Source organism: Rhinatrema bivittatum, chromosome 5 (assembly GCF_901001135.1).
Source record: "Rhinatrema bivittatum chromosome 5, aRhiBiv1.1, whole genome shotgun sequence".
NCBI classification, from domain to species: domain Eukaryota; kingdom Metazoa; phylum Chordata; class Amphibia; order Gymnophiona; family Rhinatrematidae; genus Rhinatrema; species Rhinatrema bivittatum.
In genome coordinates, this window is record NC_042619.1 from 77,000,429 (window position 1) to 77,016,449 (window position 16,021).

At 48.4% G+C, this 16,021-nt stretch overlaps 1 protein-coding gene across 7 annotated transcripts in view; it reads left to right on the top strand.

The window, feature by feature from the left end:
* The window catches only part of ZC3H12C (zinc finger CCCH-type containing 12C), a 168,755-nt gene that overhangs the window by 124,323 nt on the left and 28,411 nt on the right, over nt 1-16,021 (top strand). For all 7 annotated transcript variants that reach the window (XM_029602481.1, XM_029602482.1, XM_029602480.1 and 4 more), the window contains one exon: nt 3,135-3,274. In XM_029602481.1, the coding sequence (XP_029458341.1) occupies nt 3,135-3,274 (140 nt within the window). The remainder of the gene's footprint in view (nt 1-3,134; nt 3,275-16,021) is intronic.

Consider the following 16,021-nt stretch of genomic DNA (forward strand, 5'->3'; position numbering starts at 1 on the left):
GCAACAGCATTCTTCAGCATTTGGAGCGGTTTTATGGTGGAGTAGGGGAGGCCTAGAAAGGAGGGAGTTGCAGTAGTCCAATTTGGATGAGAGGGTTGCATGTATGACGGTATGGAGTAAGGGTTTGAGTTTTTTCATAACATTGAGCTTATAGAAGCCTTCCTTTAGGACATTATTGATGTTTTTTTCAAGTTTAATTGCTGGTCAATCAGGAAACCAAGGTCTCGTACGAAGGGCTGAGAGGAGATAGAGCTGAATGCTGGGTCGCTTGAGAGGGAGGGTTTGGGACTTTGGTGGTTGGATATGAAGAGCAGTTTTGTCTTGGTGGAATTAAGGGCAAGGTGGAGATTTGTGAGTAGGGAGTTTATGGAAGCGAGACATTTCTCCAGAATTTTAGTGATTCGGAGATAGATTCTTGTATCTGTATGATGATTTGGATATCATCAGTGTAGATGTAGAATTTGAGGCTGAGGTCAGATAGGAGCTGGCAGAGGGGCATGAAGTATATATTAAATAGGGTGGAGGAAAGGGAGGAGCCTTGGGGTACTCCTTGGGTGAGGCAGAAGTGTGTAGATCCTGAGTTGCCTATTTTGACAGAGAATTGTCTGTTGGCCAGGTAGAATTTAAACCAAAGGAGGGTTATGTCAGAGAGGCGGAAGAGGAGGAGGTTGTGGCTTATTGTGTCAAACGCTGAGGAGATGTCAAGGAGGGAAAGGATGTAGCAGTGACCTTGATCTAGGCCTATGAGGAGGGCGTCAATGAGAGGGTGAGTAAGAGGGTTTCAGTGTTAGTGTTTACGAAAACCAAATTGTAAGGGATGAAGTTGCTGTCTAGGTAATCCATAAGTTGGGAGTTGACCACCTTTTCCATGATTTTAGCGATAAAAGGAAGGTTAGAAATGGGACGATAATTAGCTGGGTCATTGGGGTCCAGAGAAGGTTTTTTGAGGAGGAGTTTGACAACTGCATGCTTAAGGGTGTCTGGGACTGTGCCGAGGGAAAGGGAGCAATTGATGATGCCCGCTAGGGGTTTAGCGATAGTATTAGGAATGGTTAGGAGTGCTTTAGTGGAAATGTTTTCATCTTGGTGTCAGGCAGGCTCTCTGAACCCGTTCACCTGTAATCCTCATCAGGATTCAGTACGTAGTTGGCGAAAGTGCATCTTAGTGCCATCGCTCCTTACCACCCTTGAATGAATGGAAAGCTGATCTCCCTTCATCTTCTGGATTCAGAATTCATGAATGGCTTATGGCATACAAAACCTTCAGTTGTAAAACCTCCCTATGTCATGGGATCTCAAAATTTTAGCATAATTGATTAAACCTATCCATGAGCTACTGCAATCTGCTTCCTTGAAGTTTCTAATGTGGAAGGTGGAGGTCTTAGTTGCTATCACTTTGGCTAGAACAATCAGTAGATTTACAGGCATTAGTTACATGCTCTCTGCATCTGCAGTATTTTCACAATAAAGTGATGCTACCTATAGTGGTTTCTGCATTTCACTCCCTTCACATCTCACTACTATCTGGACAATCCATCAAGAACTAAAAATAACTTTGGACAAGCAGTTTTGCATATCCTGTTCACCCAGTAGTCCACTCTCCATGGGGGAACCAGGATGCTTATTCAATAGGTACTCCGCTATCCAACCTTTTGGTTTGGAACTTCATATGTCGAAGTTAATTCGGCCCCGATTGAAGAGTTTTCTTACTGTGAAACGGGATTCTCCATAGACGGGATGAATTAGCTGAACTTGATACCTACCTGCCTCCTTAGAGAGTCAACTACTTTGCTAAAATTAAATCCTACAATGGACTTGGACTCATGAGGCAGCATGTGTGCCAGGAGCTCCTGCACATGCTCAGTAGTAAAATTGTACTGAGCTAGATAGGTGGGTATATTCAGTGCCCTTGGATGACATCACCCACAGATCATGGCTAATTCTGTCTACGTAGAATTCCATTTATGGTAAGCAAACTCTCACCTTACCTTGACAGACTTGTTTCTCCAGTTCATAATTTTAAGGAACCCTTTACATTTTTCTGCACTTCACTAGATCCCATGTGGTGGTCCCTGTGTAACTCCCCTCTTCCTTGGCTTACCCTACTACTCCATAAAACCCCTCCAAATGCTGCAGAATGCAGTAGCCAGAACTATCTCCAATGCACATAAATATGATCACATCTCCCCTATCCTTAAGGACCTGCACCGGCTATAGGCCATCTCGTATCCTCTATAAAACCCTTACCACTATCCACAAAGCCATATATACACACACAATTCCAACTGGCTCGACGAGCCCTTCCACCTCACATGCCTGAATTGGCCCACCAGGACCTCTAACAAAGGGATCCTCCTTGTGCCCTCATTAAAGAAAGCACACCTCACTTCCACGAGGGATCAGGTGCTCTCCATTGCTGGCCCCATGCATTGGAACTCACTTCTGACCTACCTCAGGCTAGAACCATGCATTATAAAATTCAGATCCCAATTAAAGACTTGTCTTTTCAAACAAGCCTTCTCACAAAACCCTTAACAGCCCCACCCCAGTTACTCCTCCTGTGCACTGTAATGTTATATTGTTTGAATTGCCATTGCATTTGTTCTCAAGTTCACCTGTGTTTGTTCTGCGCCTTCCTTGCTATTCTCTTGGTTTCTTTGTATCCCCTCCCCATTCCCCTGTTTTTTGTAATTTTCCTCCCTATAGTTCGATGTAAACCGATATGATGTCTCTACTAATATCGTTATAGAAGACTCTATAAATAAATTTTATGGATATGGAAATTGCTTATACTTTAATTTGCAGGTAGCTCTTGCAAATTGGGGCTTTGAGGTAGATTACTTATTGTGATGCTTAAAGTTCTGCCCTGCACACGAACTTCAAATATTGCAAAGCATTCTATATTGAAATGCGATTGAAAATAACTTGTAATAAAAACCTACTGACTATAGTAAAATGAATTTACTTAAGTGACACACTGCATGAGCCAGTCTCCATTGTCAGAGTTTTCAACTTTCCTTGATTTGAATTTGCAGTCGTGTGATAATTCAGTAGCACACCTTAAGTTTGCTTTTAATTCTCAAAATATAAAAGTGCATAAAGAAGTTGTAATATAATTTTGTGTTCTGTTTCAGTCATGGGAACAAAGAATTGTTTTCTTGTCGAGGAATAAAACTGGCAGTAGATTGGTTTTTGGAAAGAGGTCATAAAGATATTACAGTGTTTGTACCTGCATGGAGAAAGGAGCAGTCAAGACCTGATGCCCTCATCACAGGTAAGCATGGTGTGTTCTTAAAGACATCACTTTTCATTCATGACATCATCACATACTAATTAATTCAAATTCTCAGGAAGTCTAGAGATTTTTGTGTAAGCTTCATTACTAGGAGTATTCATTGTGTAAGCTTCATTACTAGGAGTATTCATTGAGACTTGGTTTCTTTCCTTCCTTTCACAGGTGCTTTTGCTAGTAATTGATTATAAATTGATGGATATTGTCTGGCACTACTGTGTAGAATTATGAAACCTGTTCTCTTGGTAAGAATTAACAGGTATTGACTTCACAAGGCTCCATTGTATTGTGAAATAAGTGTAGAAAATATGTAACTAATATGTTCTCCTTAATAGATCCATTTTTTGCCTTGAGAAACTATTGTCATCTTTTAATTTTAAAAGTCCTTTACATTTTCGGTTACCTATGGCGAAGTGTTACTATTGGAACAAGTGTCATGCTACAACGTGCAGGAAGATGAACCTGAGAGGATGTTCCTGCTTAGTTGATAGAAAAACTCTTTGGGGAGGAAGAATAGCCTAGTGGTTAGAGCAGTGGACTACGAACCAGAAGACCAGGGTTTGAATCCCGCTGTTGCTCCTTGTGACCTTAGGCAAGTCACTTTACCCTCCATTTCCTCAGGTACAAAACTTAAATTGTAAGCCCTCTGGGGATAGAGAAATACCTACAGTACCTAAATGTAAACTGATGTGATATCTCGATCAAATGTCTGCATATAAAAAATCTTTATAAATAAAAATGTTCGTTTGTTCAAAATCTTAAATCTCTGAAAGTTCTTCACTGATTGCTTTGAACAATGACACAATGTTGCATTCGATTTCGCGTGTGTTTTTATATACCTATATTATATAGATGTCACACCTGTGACAGGTAAAAACATGCTTTTTGGGAAAAACAGCGCCATCTGTAACACACTCTATCTACAATATAAATGGGCTCTGACCGACGGACCATAGAGCTCTGCGCTACGTGCTGGGTGTCACAGAGGGGAGGAGAAAAGGGCAGACGAGTCTCCCCTCCAAGAAACGGCTCAGCCGTTCCACTGCTGGGGAAGGGGGGAGGGAGTAGGGACTGCCGGACAGTTACACACAGGAGGAGGAAAGGGTAAAAGAGTCGCCGAGCCAGTCTGTCCACCGCCGGGGAAGGGGGGGAGGGAGTTGGGATGGCCGGAGCAGAGCTAATGTGCATTGTGAAATTAAACCAGACTGAGCCACGGCCACGCGTGACAGAGTACATCTAGTTAATAATAATAAATAAATAAATAATTGCCCTCCAATACATTCCTGGTTTGCTTATCTCCCTCTTGGAGGCTAATATGGTCAAACCTATTCCTCCAGGAGAAAGAGGGTGGAGATTTTATTCCAAATACTTCCTGATTCCAAAGAAAACAGGGGGTCTCCATCCAAGCCTAGACCTAAGATCTAAATTCCTAATAAAGGAAAAGTTTGATTTCTTTGATTTCTTTCTCTTCCTGGAAAAAGAAAGCATGGTTATGTTTCCTAAATTTAAAGGATGCTTACACCCATATATTTCTGTGACCTGGAAATGTTTCTCAAATTCTTAGTATTACTCCTGGGGGAATTCTGCACGCAAAAACTTAAAATTCTGCAAAATTCTTCATACTTTATATTGGTTAAATAACACAGTATACATGACAGTCTTTAAGTAATTACATTTTCCTAGCGTGTAGCCAGATGGACTCAGAACAAATGGGTATAGTGTGCTTGTGGTAGCAGTTGGAGACGGATCTGACGTCAGCACGGGTACATATCCCCCCACAGGAAGTGAAGCAACTCAGTAATTTCCGTCTCCAAAGCAGTTTGGAGCTCCTGCACGCTCGCTGAGCGTGTTTTCCAAATCTACTTTCTATTTTCTCAGAAGATGAGCCCCGCACTCCTGCGGTGATACCCTCGGGTCCCTTCCCCAGTTGAGTTTCCCGGGGTGATTTCCGCGATCCCTCGGAGGTCTACGCCTCGGTCCGGTGGCCGAATCGCGGCAGGGATCTAGCCCCCGAGCGAGAAGGGCTCGGGCCTGGCTGAGAGGTGCCTTGGTCCCGGCGTGGACTTAGCCCCGAGCGAGACGAGTTTGGTGGCTTAGAGGCAGCGGGTGCGTTTCCTCAAGTGCGGCGGTGAAGGTATTTCCCCTCTCCCCCCGCAGCCGGAGACCGCCCGGGTTACAGCCGGGAAGCGCCGAGGATCAGGTAAGGCGTACATCTCTTACTTTTTGGTCTCCGAGGTACGAGGATCAGCGGCGTGGCCTGCATGTGGCATGCCGTGGAGGTCGCCATGTCTGCCTTGTTCAGGTATTGAGCGCCCATGTTAGGCGCCTGTTGATGGGCGCATATTGCTGACCGCATATTATTGAGCGCATATTGTATATTATTGAGCGCATATTGCTGACTGCATATTATTGGGCGCATATTGTATATTATTGAGCGCATATTGCTGACCGCATATTATTGGGCGCATATTGTATATTATTGAGCGCATATTACCGACCGCATATTATTGGGTGCATATTGTATATTATTGAGCGCATATTGCTGACCGCATATTATTGAGCGCATATTGTATATTATTGAGCGCATATTGCTGACCGAATATTATTGGGCGCATATTGCTGACCGCATATTATTGAGCGCATATTGTATATTATTGAGCGCATATTGCTGACTGCATATTATTGGGCGCATATTGTATATTATTGAGCGCATATTGCTGACCGCATATTATTGAGCGCATATTGTATATTATTGAGCGCATATTGCTGACCGCATATTATTGGGAGCATATTGTATATTATTGAGCGCATATTACCGACCGCATATTATTGGGTGCATATTGTAATTATTTAGCGCATATTGCTGACCGCATATTGTTGAGCGCATATTGTATGTTGAGCGCATATTATTGATATTGGCAGCATAAGCACCGGTGCTCTGCATTCGCAAGCCGCGATGGAACATTTCAACGCCCTGGTGTCCTCAGAGGCGGCACCTCCTGATTCCAGCGTGAAAGCTCTCTGCCTCTGCTCAGCATGCCAGCTTAGAGCCACGCAGAGCGAGGAGCCAGACTTCCTTTGTGCCCAATCTGAGGAGGCCGTGGGAGCCTCGGGCCAGGACCCGTCTCAACCGAGGTTTACCGATAGTTCTCCAGGGGCCACCCCGGATCTAGCGGGGCGTCCTGAACAGCCAGGAATTCCGGGGGACTTGGTACCCCGACGGCTAGAAACCGCTTCCATTTCCTGGGTGGACTTATTTAAGGGGATCCATGCCTTTGTTCAGATGCAGTCAGCTTCCCGTCCAGGCCCTGCTGCCGCTTCAGCTGACCCTGCCCCTGGACCTTCTCGCCCTTATCGCGGGCAACCGCCTCCGGACAGTCCGGCTCATGCGGACCCTGATGTCTCTGAGGACGAGTCCGAATCCCCCCGAGGAGAGGGAACTTCCCTCGGGGATAGAGCCATACCGAACTATGAGGCAGTTCTTTCCCAAGGAAGATCTCTCCGACCTGGTTTCTCAGTGCCTGACTGAGTTGGCTATTCCAGGCCCCAGTACTATGGAGGCATCCACGCAGAACCCCCTGCTGGAGGTTTTTCGTCCCACGGCCCGCCATTTCCCCTTCCTGCAAGCGGCGCAACAGCTGATCAATTTAGAGTGGAATGCACCGGAGGCCTCATTCAAAGGGGGTCGGGCCCTGTCGGGCATGTACCCCCTGGACCCGGCAATCAAGGATATGCTGGCGTGCCCTCAGGTGGACGCCTTGGTTAGGACTGTGGTCAAGCGCACTACCATTCCAGTGGAGGGGGGGACGGCCCTCAAGGAGGCTCATGACCGGCGCCTGGACGCCATCCTGAAACAAATCTTTGAGGTTGCAGCTCTGTCTCTGCGAATCGCAACCTGCTGACAGTGGTAACACGTTCTTGTTTGTCACAGGTCAGGAACAATGCTCCGGCAGCTGACATGGAGTCAGCTCTCTCGTTCCTTACGGATGCTGCCTCCGACCTAGTCCGTACGACAGCCAAGGGGGTCTCATCCTCAGTGGCAGCCAGGAGGCAGCTCTGGATACGGAACTGGTCAGCCGGCGCTCCTAAGACACGTCTCACTAGAATGCCGTTCAAGGGGTCTCTTCTGTTCGGCAGCGACCTAGATAAACTGGCCAGCACATGGGGCGCCTCTACAGTACCTCGACTGCCGGAAGACAGGTCCAAGAGGAACCAGTGCACCTTTCCGAGGCCCTCCAGAGGTAGAAGCTCCCAACGCTTCACTCCCTATAGGGGTTGCTACCAGGCACCTCGTCCTCAGGCCAGGAACCAGTCCTTTCAGACCAAGCAGCACAGGAGGGGAGCCGGCTCGGGTTCGGGTCCCGGCCGCACCCCACAATGAGAATCAGCCGATCCATCCGGGGGTGCCGAAGCCATAGGGGGCAGGTTAACCCTCTTCTACCCCAGATGGGTCAAGATTAAGTCGGACCAGTGGGTCCTCGCCATCATCCGAGAGGGGTATTATCTGGACTTCCATCACATCCCTCCGGACAAGTTTGTGGAATCTCCGTGTCCAAGCCACAAGAAGACAGCATTGGAAGCTACCCTGGCGAGGCTCCTGTCCTTGAAAGCCATAATCCCAGTACCTGCATGGGAAATGGATTCTGGGCACTATTCCATTTATTTCATGGTACCCAAGAAAGAGGGCACTTTCTGGCCCATATTGGACCTCAAGTCAGTCAACCGATACTTAAGGGTCCCGCGGTTTCGCATGGAAACTCTGCACTCAGTCAAGACCGCAGTGCAGCCAGAGGAATTCCTCACGGCCTTAGACTTGTCAGAAGCCTACCTGCATATCCCGATCCATCGGGATCATCCGCGCTACCTACGCTTCAAGGTTCTGGGACAACACTTCCAATTCCGGGCTTTGCCCTTCGGGTTAGCCACAGCGCCGCGGACCTTCACCAAGGTGATCGTAGCAGCAGCAGCGGCGCTCAGACGGGAAGGAATCCTTGTCCATCCCTACCTAGACGATTGGCTGATCAGAGCGAAATCACGAGAGGAGAGCCATCGGGCAACCGACAGAGTGATCGCCCTTCTGGAGAGCCTGGGATGGGTAGTCAACCTAAGCAAGAGTTGCCTACAGCCTTCCCAATCACTGGAATACCTGGGAGTCCGGTTCGACACCCAGGCAGACAAAGTCAGCCTAACCACCAAGAGAAGGTTAAAGCTCCAGACCCGTCTACGGTCCCTGATGGGAGCCAGCCGGCCCATAGCCTGGGAATACCTGCAGGTTCTCGGTCTCATGGCATCCACCCTGGAAGTGGTACCATGGGCAAGGGCCCATATGAGACCGTTACAACACTCCCTCCTCTCTCGGTGGAGCCCCCGTTTACAGAACTATACCGTGCATCTACTTCTACCCGCCAGAGTGCGGACCCAGCTACGGTGGTGGTTGCAGTCCGACCACACGAGCAGGGGGTCGAAGATGTCCTCCACGTGGACTCTGCTCACCACAGATGCCAGCCTGAGCGGATGGGGAGCACACTGCGGAGAGCTCACCACCCAAGGGCGGTGGAACAGAGAAGAGTCGGGGTGGAACATCAACCGCCTAGAGGCACGGGCAGTCCGATTAGCCTGCCTGCGATTTGCTCACAGATTGAAGAACAGAGCAGTCAGAGTGGTGTCCGACAACGCCACCACAGTGGCATACATCAACCGACAGGGCGGAACCAGAAGCCAACAGGTGTCCCTAGAGAGAACCCCGCTGATGGCTTGGGCAGAGGCGAATCTTCAGGACATCTCCGCCGTCCACATTTCCGGAAGGGACAACAACGTGGCAGACTTCCTCAGCAGGGAAAGCCTATGTCCGGGAGAATGGCAGCTGTCCCCCACAGCCTTCCAGATGATTGTGGATTGGTGGGGGACTCCGGACATGGATTTACTAGCGGACAGGTCCAATGCTCAAGTCCCCAGATACTTCAGCCGCAAGCGGGATCCGTTCTCTCACGGGATCGACACCCTGGTTCAGCCATGGCCACCAGGGACTCTGCTATACGCCTTTCCTCCGTGGCCCCTGCTGGGTGCCCTTATTCACAAGATTCAGAGGCACAGAGGCCTAGTTCTTCTAGTGGCACCAGACTGGCCAAGAAGACCCTGGTACGCAGACATGAGAAGACTACTGACAGGGGAGCCTCTTCCCCTGCCTCCTCTCAGGGACCTGCTACGTCAAGGTCCCATCCTCCACGAGGATCCAGCTCAATTCTCTCTTACGGTCTGGCCCTTGAGAGGGCTAGACTGAAGAAAAGAGGTTACTCGGAGCCAGTGATAGATACACTCCTCCGAGCTCGCAAGTTCTCCACATCACTAACATATATCAGGATCTGGAGAGTATTTGAAGCCTGGTGCGACACTCATGGCACCAATCCAATCCAATAGGGATTGTGGTCGCATGTGGATTGGTGCCATGAGTGTCGCACCAGGCTTCAAATACTCTCCAGATCCTGATATATGTTAGTGATGTGGAGAACTTGCGAGCTCGGAGGAGTGTATCTATCACTGGCTCCGAGTAACCTCTCTTCTTCAGTCTAGCCTGGGCCGAGATAGGGATTGTTCTGGATTTCCTGCAGGATAGGCTTCAGAAGGGTCTCTCCCTAAGTTCCATCAAGGTTCAGGTGGCTGCGCTGTCTTGCTACGGTCCCAGGAGGGATGGCAAGACCATTGCCACGCACCCGGATGTTTCCCGCTTCCTGAAAGGAGTCAAGCATATTCGTCCGTCACTGAAGTGGCCGGTGCCCCTGTGGAACCTCAACATAGTTTTGGATTTCCTCGCAGGATCCACCTTCAGACCCCTTCGGGGCCTGTCTCTCCGTTCGCTAACTTTGAAGATGGTGTTCTTGCTGGCAGTGTGTTCCGCACGCCGCATCTCTGCCGTGATCCCTTTCTCAGAATCACTCCAGAGGCCATCCATCTTCGCACGGTTCCCTCTTTCTTGCCTAAAGTAGTCTCACAATTTCACCTCAACCAGACCATATCTTTGCCGACCACGGCGGGTTTGAAGAAATCACAAGAAGGGAGTTTCCTACGCCATCTTGACATCGGCAGATTGCTGCCCAGATACCTGGATAAGACAGAAGCAGTACGAAAGACGGACCAACTGTTCGTCCTCCACAGCGGAAAGAAGCAAGGGGAAGCTGCCTCTCGGCCCACCACAGCCCGCTGGATCAAGGAAGTTATCAGAGCGGCCTACGTAGAGGCCGGGAAGTCACCACCTCTGCAGGTCAAGGCTCATTCCACCAGAGTGCAAGCGGCCTCTTGGGCAGAATCTAGGATGCTGTCGCTCGCGGAGATATGTAAGGCGGCGACATGGTCCTCCCTCTATACCTTTTCCAGATTTTACCATCTGGATGTTCAGGCCAGGGAGGACACAGCATTTGCGAGGGCAGTCCTACGCTATCCTCAGGCAGCCTCCCGCCCAGTCCGGGAGTAAAGCTTTTGTACATCCCACTTGTTCTGAGTCCATCTGGCTACACGCTAGGAAATGTTGAGATTACTTACCTGATAATCTCCTTTTCCTTAGTGTAGACAGATGGATTCAGCATCCCGCCCGGCTGCCAGTGTACATGGGTTTCACCGATTCAAGGTACGCCATGTCATTTTCTTACATAAGAGCGTCCACTCTACCAGGTGTCAACGCCTTCCGGTTGGAAGCACTGGCGGTCTCCAGCTACTATCAATCGGTCAGGGGAATCCTGTTTCACTAATTCATTGATCGTCAGTACACATATATCCATAACAGCTTTTGCAAGGAAGATTACTGAGTTGCTTCACTTCCTGTGAGGGTATATGTACCCGTGCTGACGTCAGATCAGTCTCCAACTGCTAGCACGAGCACACTATACCCACTTGTTCTGAGTCCATCTGTCTATACTAAGGAAAAGGAGATTATCAGGTAAGTAATCTCAACATTTAAATTAATACAGAAAAATTATTACTTAAAGATGCAGAATTTTAAATATTTTGAGCAGGATTTCACTAGAAATTCAGTGTCCCTTCCACTCTCTTCCTACTCGCCTGGCCACTTTGCTCTCTCAGGCCCCAACTTCTCCAGCTTTCCAGTATGTCTCCCCTCCACTTCTAGGCTCAACCCCTTCCACTCTATCTCTACTCTCAGAATTTGATCTCTCTCTCTCAATTCTCCCTCTCTCCACATGCTCTTTCCATCTTTCCGCGCGCACACACAAACCCCTCAAACAGGGTCCCTCTCGCGCGCTCCACATGCTCTTTCTATCTCTCCACGTGCACACAACCCCTCAAACAGGGTCCCTCTCACGCTCTCCACATGCTCTCACGTGCACACACAACCCCTCAAAAGGGTCCCTCTATCTTACAAACAAGCACCCTCACATACACAGTCCCTTTTTCATACACACTGTACTCCACCCCCTCGATGCCCAAGCCGGTGCAGCAAGGCTTCAGTTCCACCGATGCCAACAACACAGGAGGCCACTATGGCATTGTGGGCAGTCACGCACTTCGATGGCAATGAAGGTGACTCTGGACCTCGAGGCGTCAAGGGTGATCATGGTCACAAAGATGGGCTTGGTCCCTGATGCGGTCCCAACATCGTCATGTCAGGCGAACGGTACGCTGGTCAAGCTGTGTATGGTCAAATGTTCATGGGCATGGCACCAAGGTGCTGCAACAAGCTGTTGGCCCAGGCTCCACTCACCCTCTTACCCAGGGAGACTGTATTGTCAAAGCTGGCAAACAGGAGGGGGAGGCAACATCATCCAGGGCTCCCGCTCATGGAGACTAGTTCCTTGAAATGTGGGGAGGATGAGCTCTCCCTCCCCCCCCCTACAGGAATGGCATGGACCTCGATCCTTCCACCATCTGAATCCATTGATGCCAATTGATCAGTGAACTGCCATGGAACTCCAGCCTGGGTAGAACTCAGGAGAGTCCCCAGACTCAGTGGCCTACACGGATCAATGACGGACTGCATAAGCCAGTCCTGTCAGCACCATGAAAAAATAGAAACGGAGCAAAGAGGACACTAAAATGGAAACTGCAGGAGGAGGTGTGGGTGTTTTTACTAAAAAAAAAAAAAAAAAAGTCTCTGCCAGGCTGCACAGGGGAAAACCCACCATGTGGCCAGCAGACAGTTGGAAAGAAATAGAAAAGGGAAGAAAACAGCTGCAGCTCTAGAAAAAAATCACTTACAAAAACTGAGAAGAGAGCAAAGCTGAATACTGTGAGCACACGGCTTCTGCGACCACATGGCTCCACGGAGAAAGACTGAGGGACTCTGCCTAGGGGGCAGGATGATGACTACAGCTGCACATGCTCAGTAGGGCATGCTGAAATCTCTAGATTGTTTGTTTGAGATCAAAGTTCTGTGCCAGGCTCCATCCGATGTCACCCATGTGTGAGGACTAACATCCTGCCGTCCTATGAGAATACCTGTTACAGGTAAGCATCTTTGCTATCTGCAGTGATGAAAATTGAGTCAATAGGCAATAGTATGGAACATGTTATGGGGCCTCTTGGCATCAACAGTACACACCATTCCCTTGGCATGTCTTAATATGAGACGAGCACAATGGATCCTGTGATCACAGTGGACACAGGCCACCCAGGATCTTCATGACAGCATCCAAGACACCCAGCATATCATACATTCTTTGTCCTAGTGGCCAATTCAATCAGATCTGGCCAGAGGAATCTCATTTGAAATTCCTCCAACTCAAATTGTCCTAATTACAGATGCATCCAAGCTGGGCTGGAGATCTCATGTAAAGAAGCACTACTATGACCTTTAATATGCTCAGGAAAAACGCCACAAAAATTTCCTAGAGCTATGCATGATATTGTGTACACTAAAAGCTTTCAAAGATCAACTGGCCAACAAAATTGGGGAACAGTGTTCTACAGGACCAAACAGGGAAGAGCAAATTTATTATAAAGCTGTCCAGATGTGGGCCTGAGCCACTTCTCAGGGAATGGGCCTAAAGGTCATATTCCTGGTGGGCAAGAATATTCTGGCTAACAGACGGCTCGATACTGTAAGGCCGCGGTAGAAACAGTGCGGCAGTGTCAGGCGCACCCTTCCTCCCCGCACGCACAGTTCTCTTGACCTAGCGCCTGATACTCTCTTCTAATTGCATGCAAATGCATGCCGCGGCTGTGAAGCGTTAGGGAAGGGTTATGCCCGCGCAACCCATTTTACTGTATAGGCGCTTAATACAGCGCCTATACAGTAACCTGGGTGCGCTGGTACCTGTCATTTCAAATGTCATTTCAAATGACATTTGAAATGACAGGCACCAGGAAGTGTAAAAAACAAAATTTTTAAATACCTGTCGGAGGGCCGTGTGGGTCCAGGCGGCTGGCGGGATCCGGGGGGCGGGTGGTCGCGTGTTAAATCTAGGCCGCGGGCGGGTGGGCGCCTGTTCCAGGCGGCGGCGGGGGCGGGTGGACGTGCGTTAGTTTCAGACGGCCGGCGGCAGGAGCCGGGGGGCGGGTGGTCGCGTGTTAAATCTAAGCCGGGTCGCACAGACACGCATTCATCCAGGCGGAGGAGCCGGCGACGAAAGCAGCCGGCTCCTCCCCCTGGATGAATGAATGCGCGCCTGTGCGACCCCCCCTGCGATTCGGTGCTCAAGGCAGTCACATGCCGTGACGTCGAGCGTCGTGACGTCACGCCTTGAGTGCCGAATCGCAGGGGTCGCACAGGCGCGCATTCCTCCTCCGGAGGAGCCGGCTGCTTTCGCCGCCGGCTCCTCCGCCTGGATGAATGCGTGCCTGTGCGACCCGGCCTAGATTTAACACGCGACCACCCGCCCCCCGGCTCCCGCCGCCGGCCGCCTGGACCCACGCGGCCCTCCGACAGGTATTTAAAATTTTTTTTTTTTTTCTGACAGGTTTTATGTGTCCCACAGCATTACATTTTCTCGATCATCTCTGTATTGCTTTTTTTTTTATTGTTTTATTGTTTTTGAGTATCTTAAGCGGTGTCGATGGATTTGTTACTAGACTCACAGTCCTAACACCTACTAGGGGGAGGCGGTAAACTAACACGTTAAGGCCGCGGCAAAACAGCGGGTTACTAAGGAGATAATATCAGCGCCCGTTACAGTATCGGAGGGGAATAGCTAATTCCTTCATTATACAGCTAATTCGTTCATTTACACATCATATACATGCTGCGTGCGGAAAGGGTTATGTGTCTATTTTACGAAGCGCTAAGGACGCGTGAAACTGGAGACTGTATCGCTGGATTGCCTTACTCGTCTGTATTGTGCGCTCCCAGCACGTTAGACGGGGAATCTTTAACTGCACGTTACTGTATCGACCTGAGAATGAGCCAGATCCTGAAACCACAAGGGAGTAGCAAATTATATGTTCCATGATTGACAAACATGGTAGATTTGTCTCCTCTGCATTAGAAGGGTCCTGAACGTTTGCTCCAGAAGAGGGACTCAAGGCAAACTAGCCTTGGATGTTTTCTTCCTGGACTGGGGAAAGTGTCTTCTGTATAATTATTGTCCATTTCCTCCAGTGGCAAAAAAATCTTTGCTAAAACTCAGATTCTAGTAATATGATCTCATGGGCCCCTTCCTTATTGAGACATTTGGACTGTAGCTTTCACAGCCTGGGTATTGAAAGAATAGCATTGAGTTCCCTTAACCTATCTTGAAGACATCTCTCATTCTTTTGGCTTCTAGGAAGGATTCCACAAGGAAATTATACAGTTTTCAATGGAGGAGTTTTGCCTTTTGGTGTGAGGAGAGAGGTCCTAGACCCTTTCTTCTACTCTGCACAAAAACTGCTTGAATGCCTTCTTACAGCTTTTGGGATCTGATCTGAAAACTAACACTGTTAGGGTTCACCTTCATGCAGTTAGTACTTAGCACCACTATGTAGAAGGTAAACCCATCTCTGGTACAGCCTTTAGTTGTCAGATTCATGTAGGGCTTGATTATAAGCATAATTTGACTACTTAATTTTGGGGGGCAAGGGATAGGCATGTCAGATGTGGGGAAGAGGGACGGCTCTAATACCCAGGACTCAAAACAGCAACAACCCAACCTATAAAAACTCAGCATTGCAATTATTGCACTGGGCCCTAGAACACCAATATGTCTCCTGCTGGGAAAACAAAACAAACTAGACTGAGATGGACCAGAACGGCAGTACATGCTGCTGAATAACACGAAAGCATCTTTGTTTTCATGTACTTTTTACTTTCCCATAGACCTGATCTGTTTGCCATAAAGTAATTTTTTTGAAGCAGCATACTGTCTGAAAATGACCAGGGTTCAGGCTTTATAATCCCTGAAGCTTAACTAGCACCTTGAATGTAAATAGGTAGACAGTAATACTTATTGCTAAAGTGAAGAATTTCTGCAATTTTGTTTTGATTCTAATGGTCACTGTTATGGACAAAGGTGAATGATCGTGCTATCTTTTTTTCTATATTAACACAGGTTTAAATCAGTCATAACCAGCTGACAGCACTAGCATGGGCCTAACTCTCGCAGCTCAGAACTTTTTCTCATATGCAGTAACTCTTATGTGTGGTTGCCACCTTGTGACCCCCTTCGTCTTTCTTCATCCAAGCGCCTGCATGGACATATTCCCCAGTATCTCTCTGTTGTTTTCCCTGGAATTTGCTAATTGCAGATATTTTTTTCACTGCCTTGGCAAACCCTCAAACTATAATGTTTAACAAAAAAAAAATCTGGA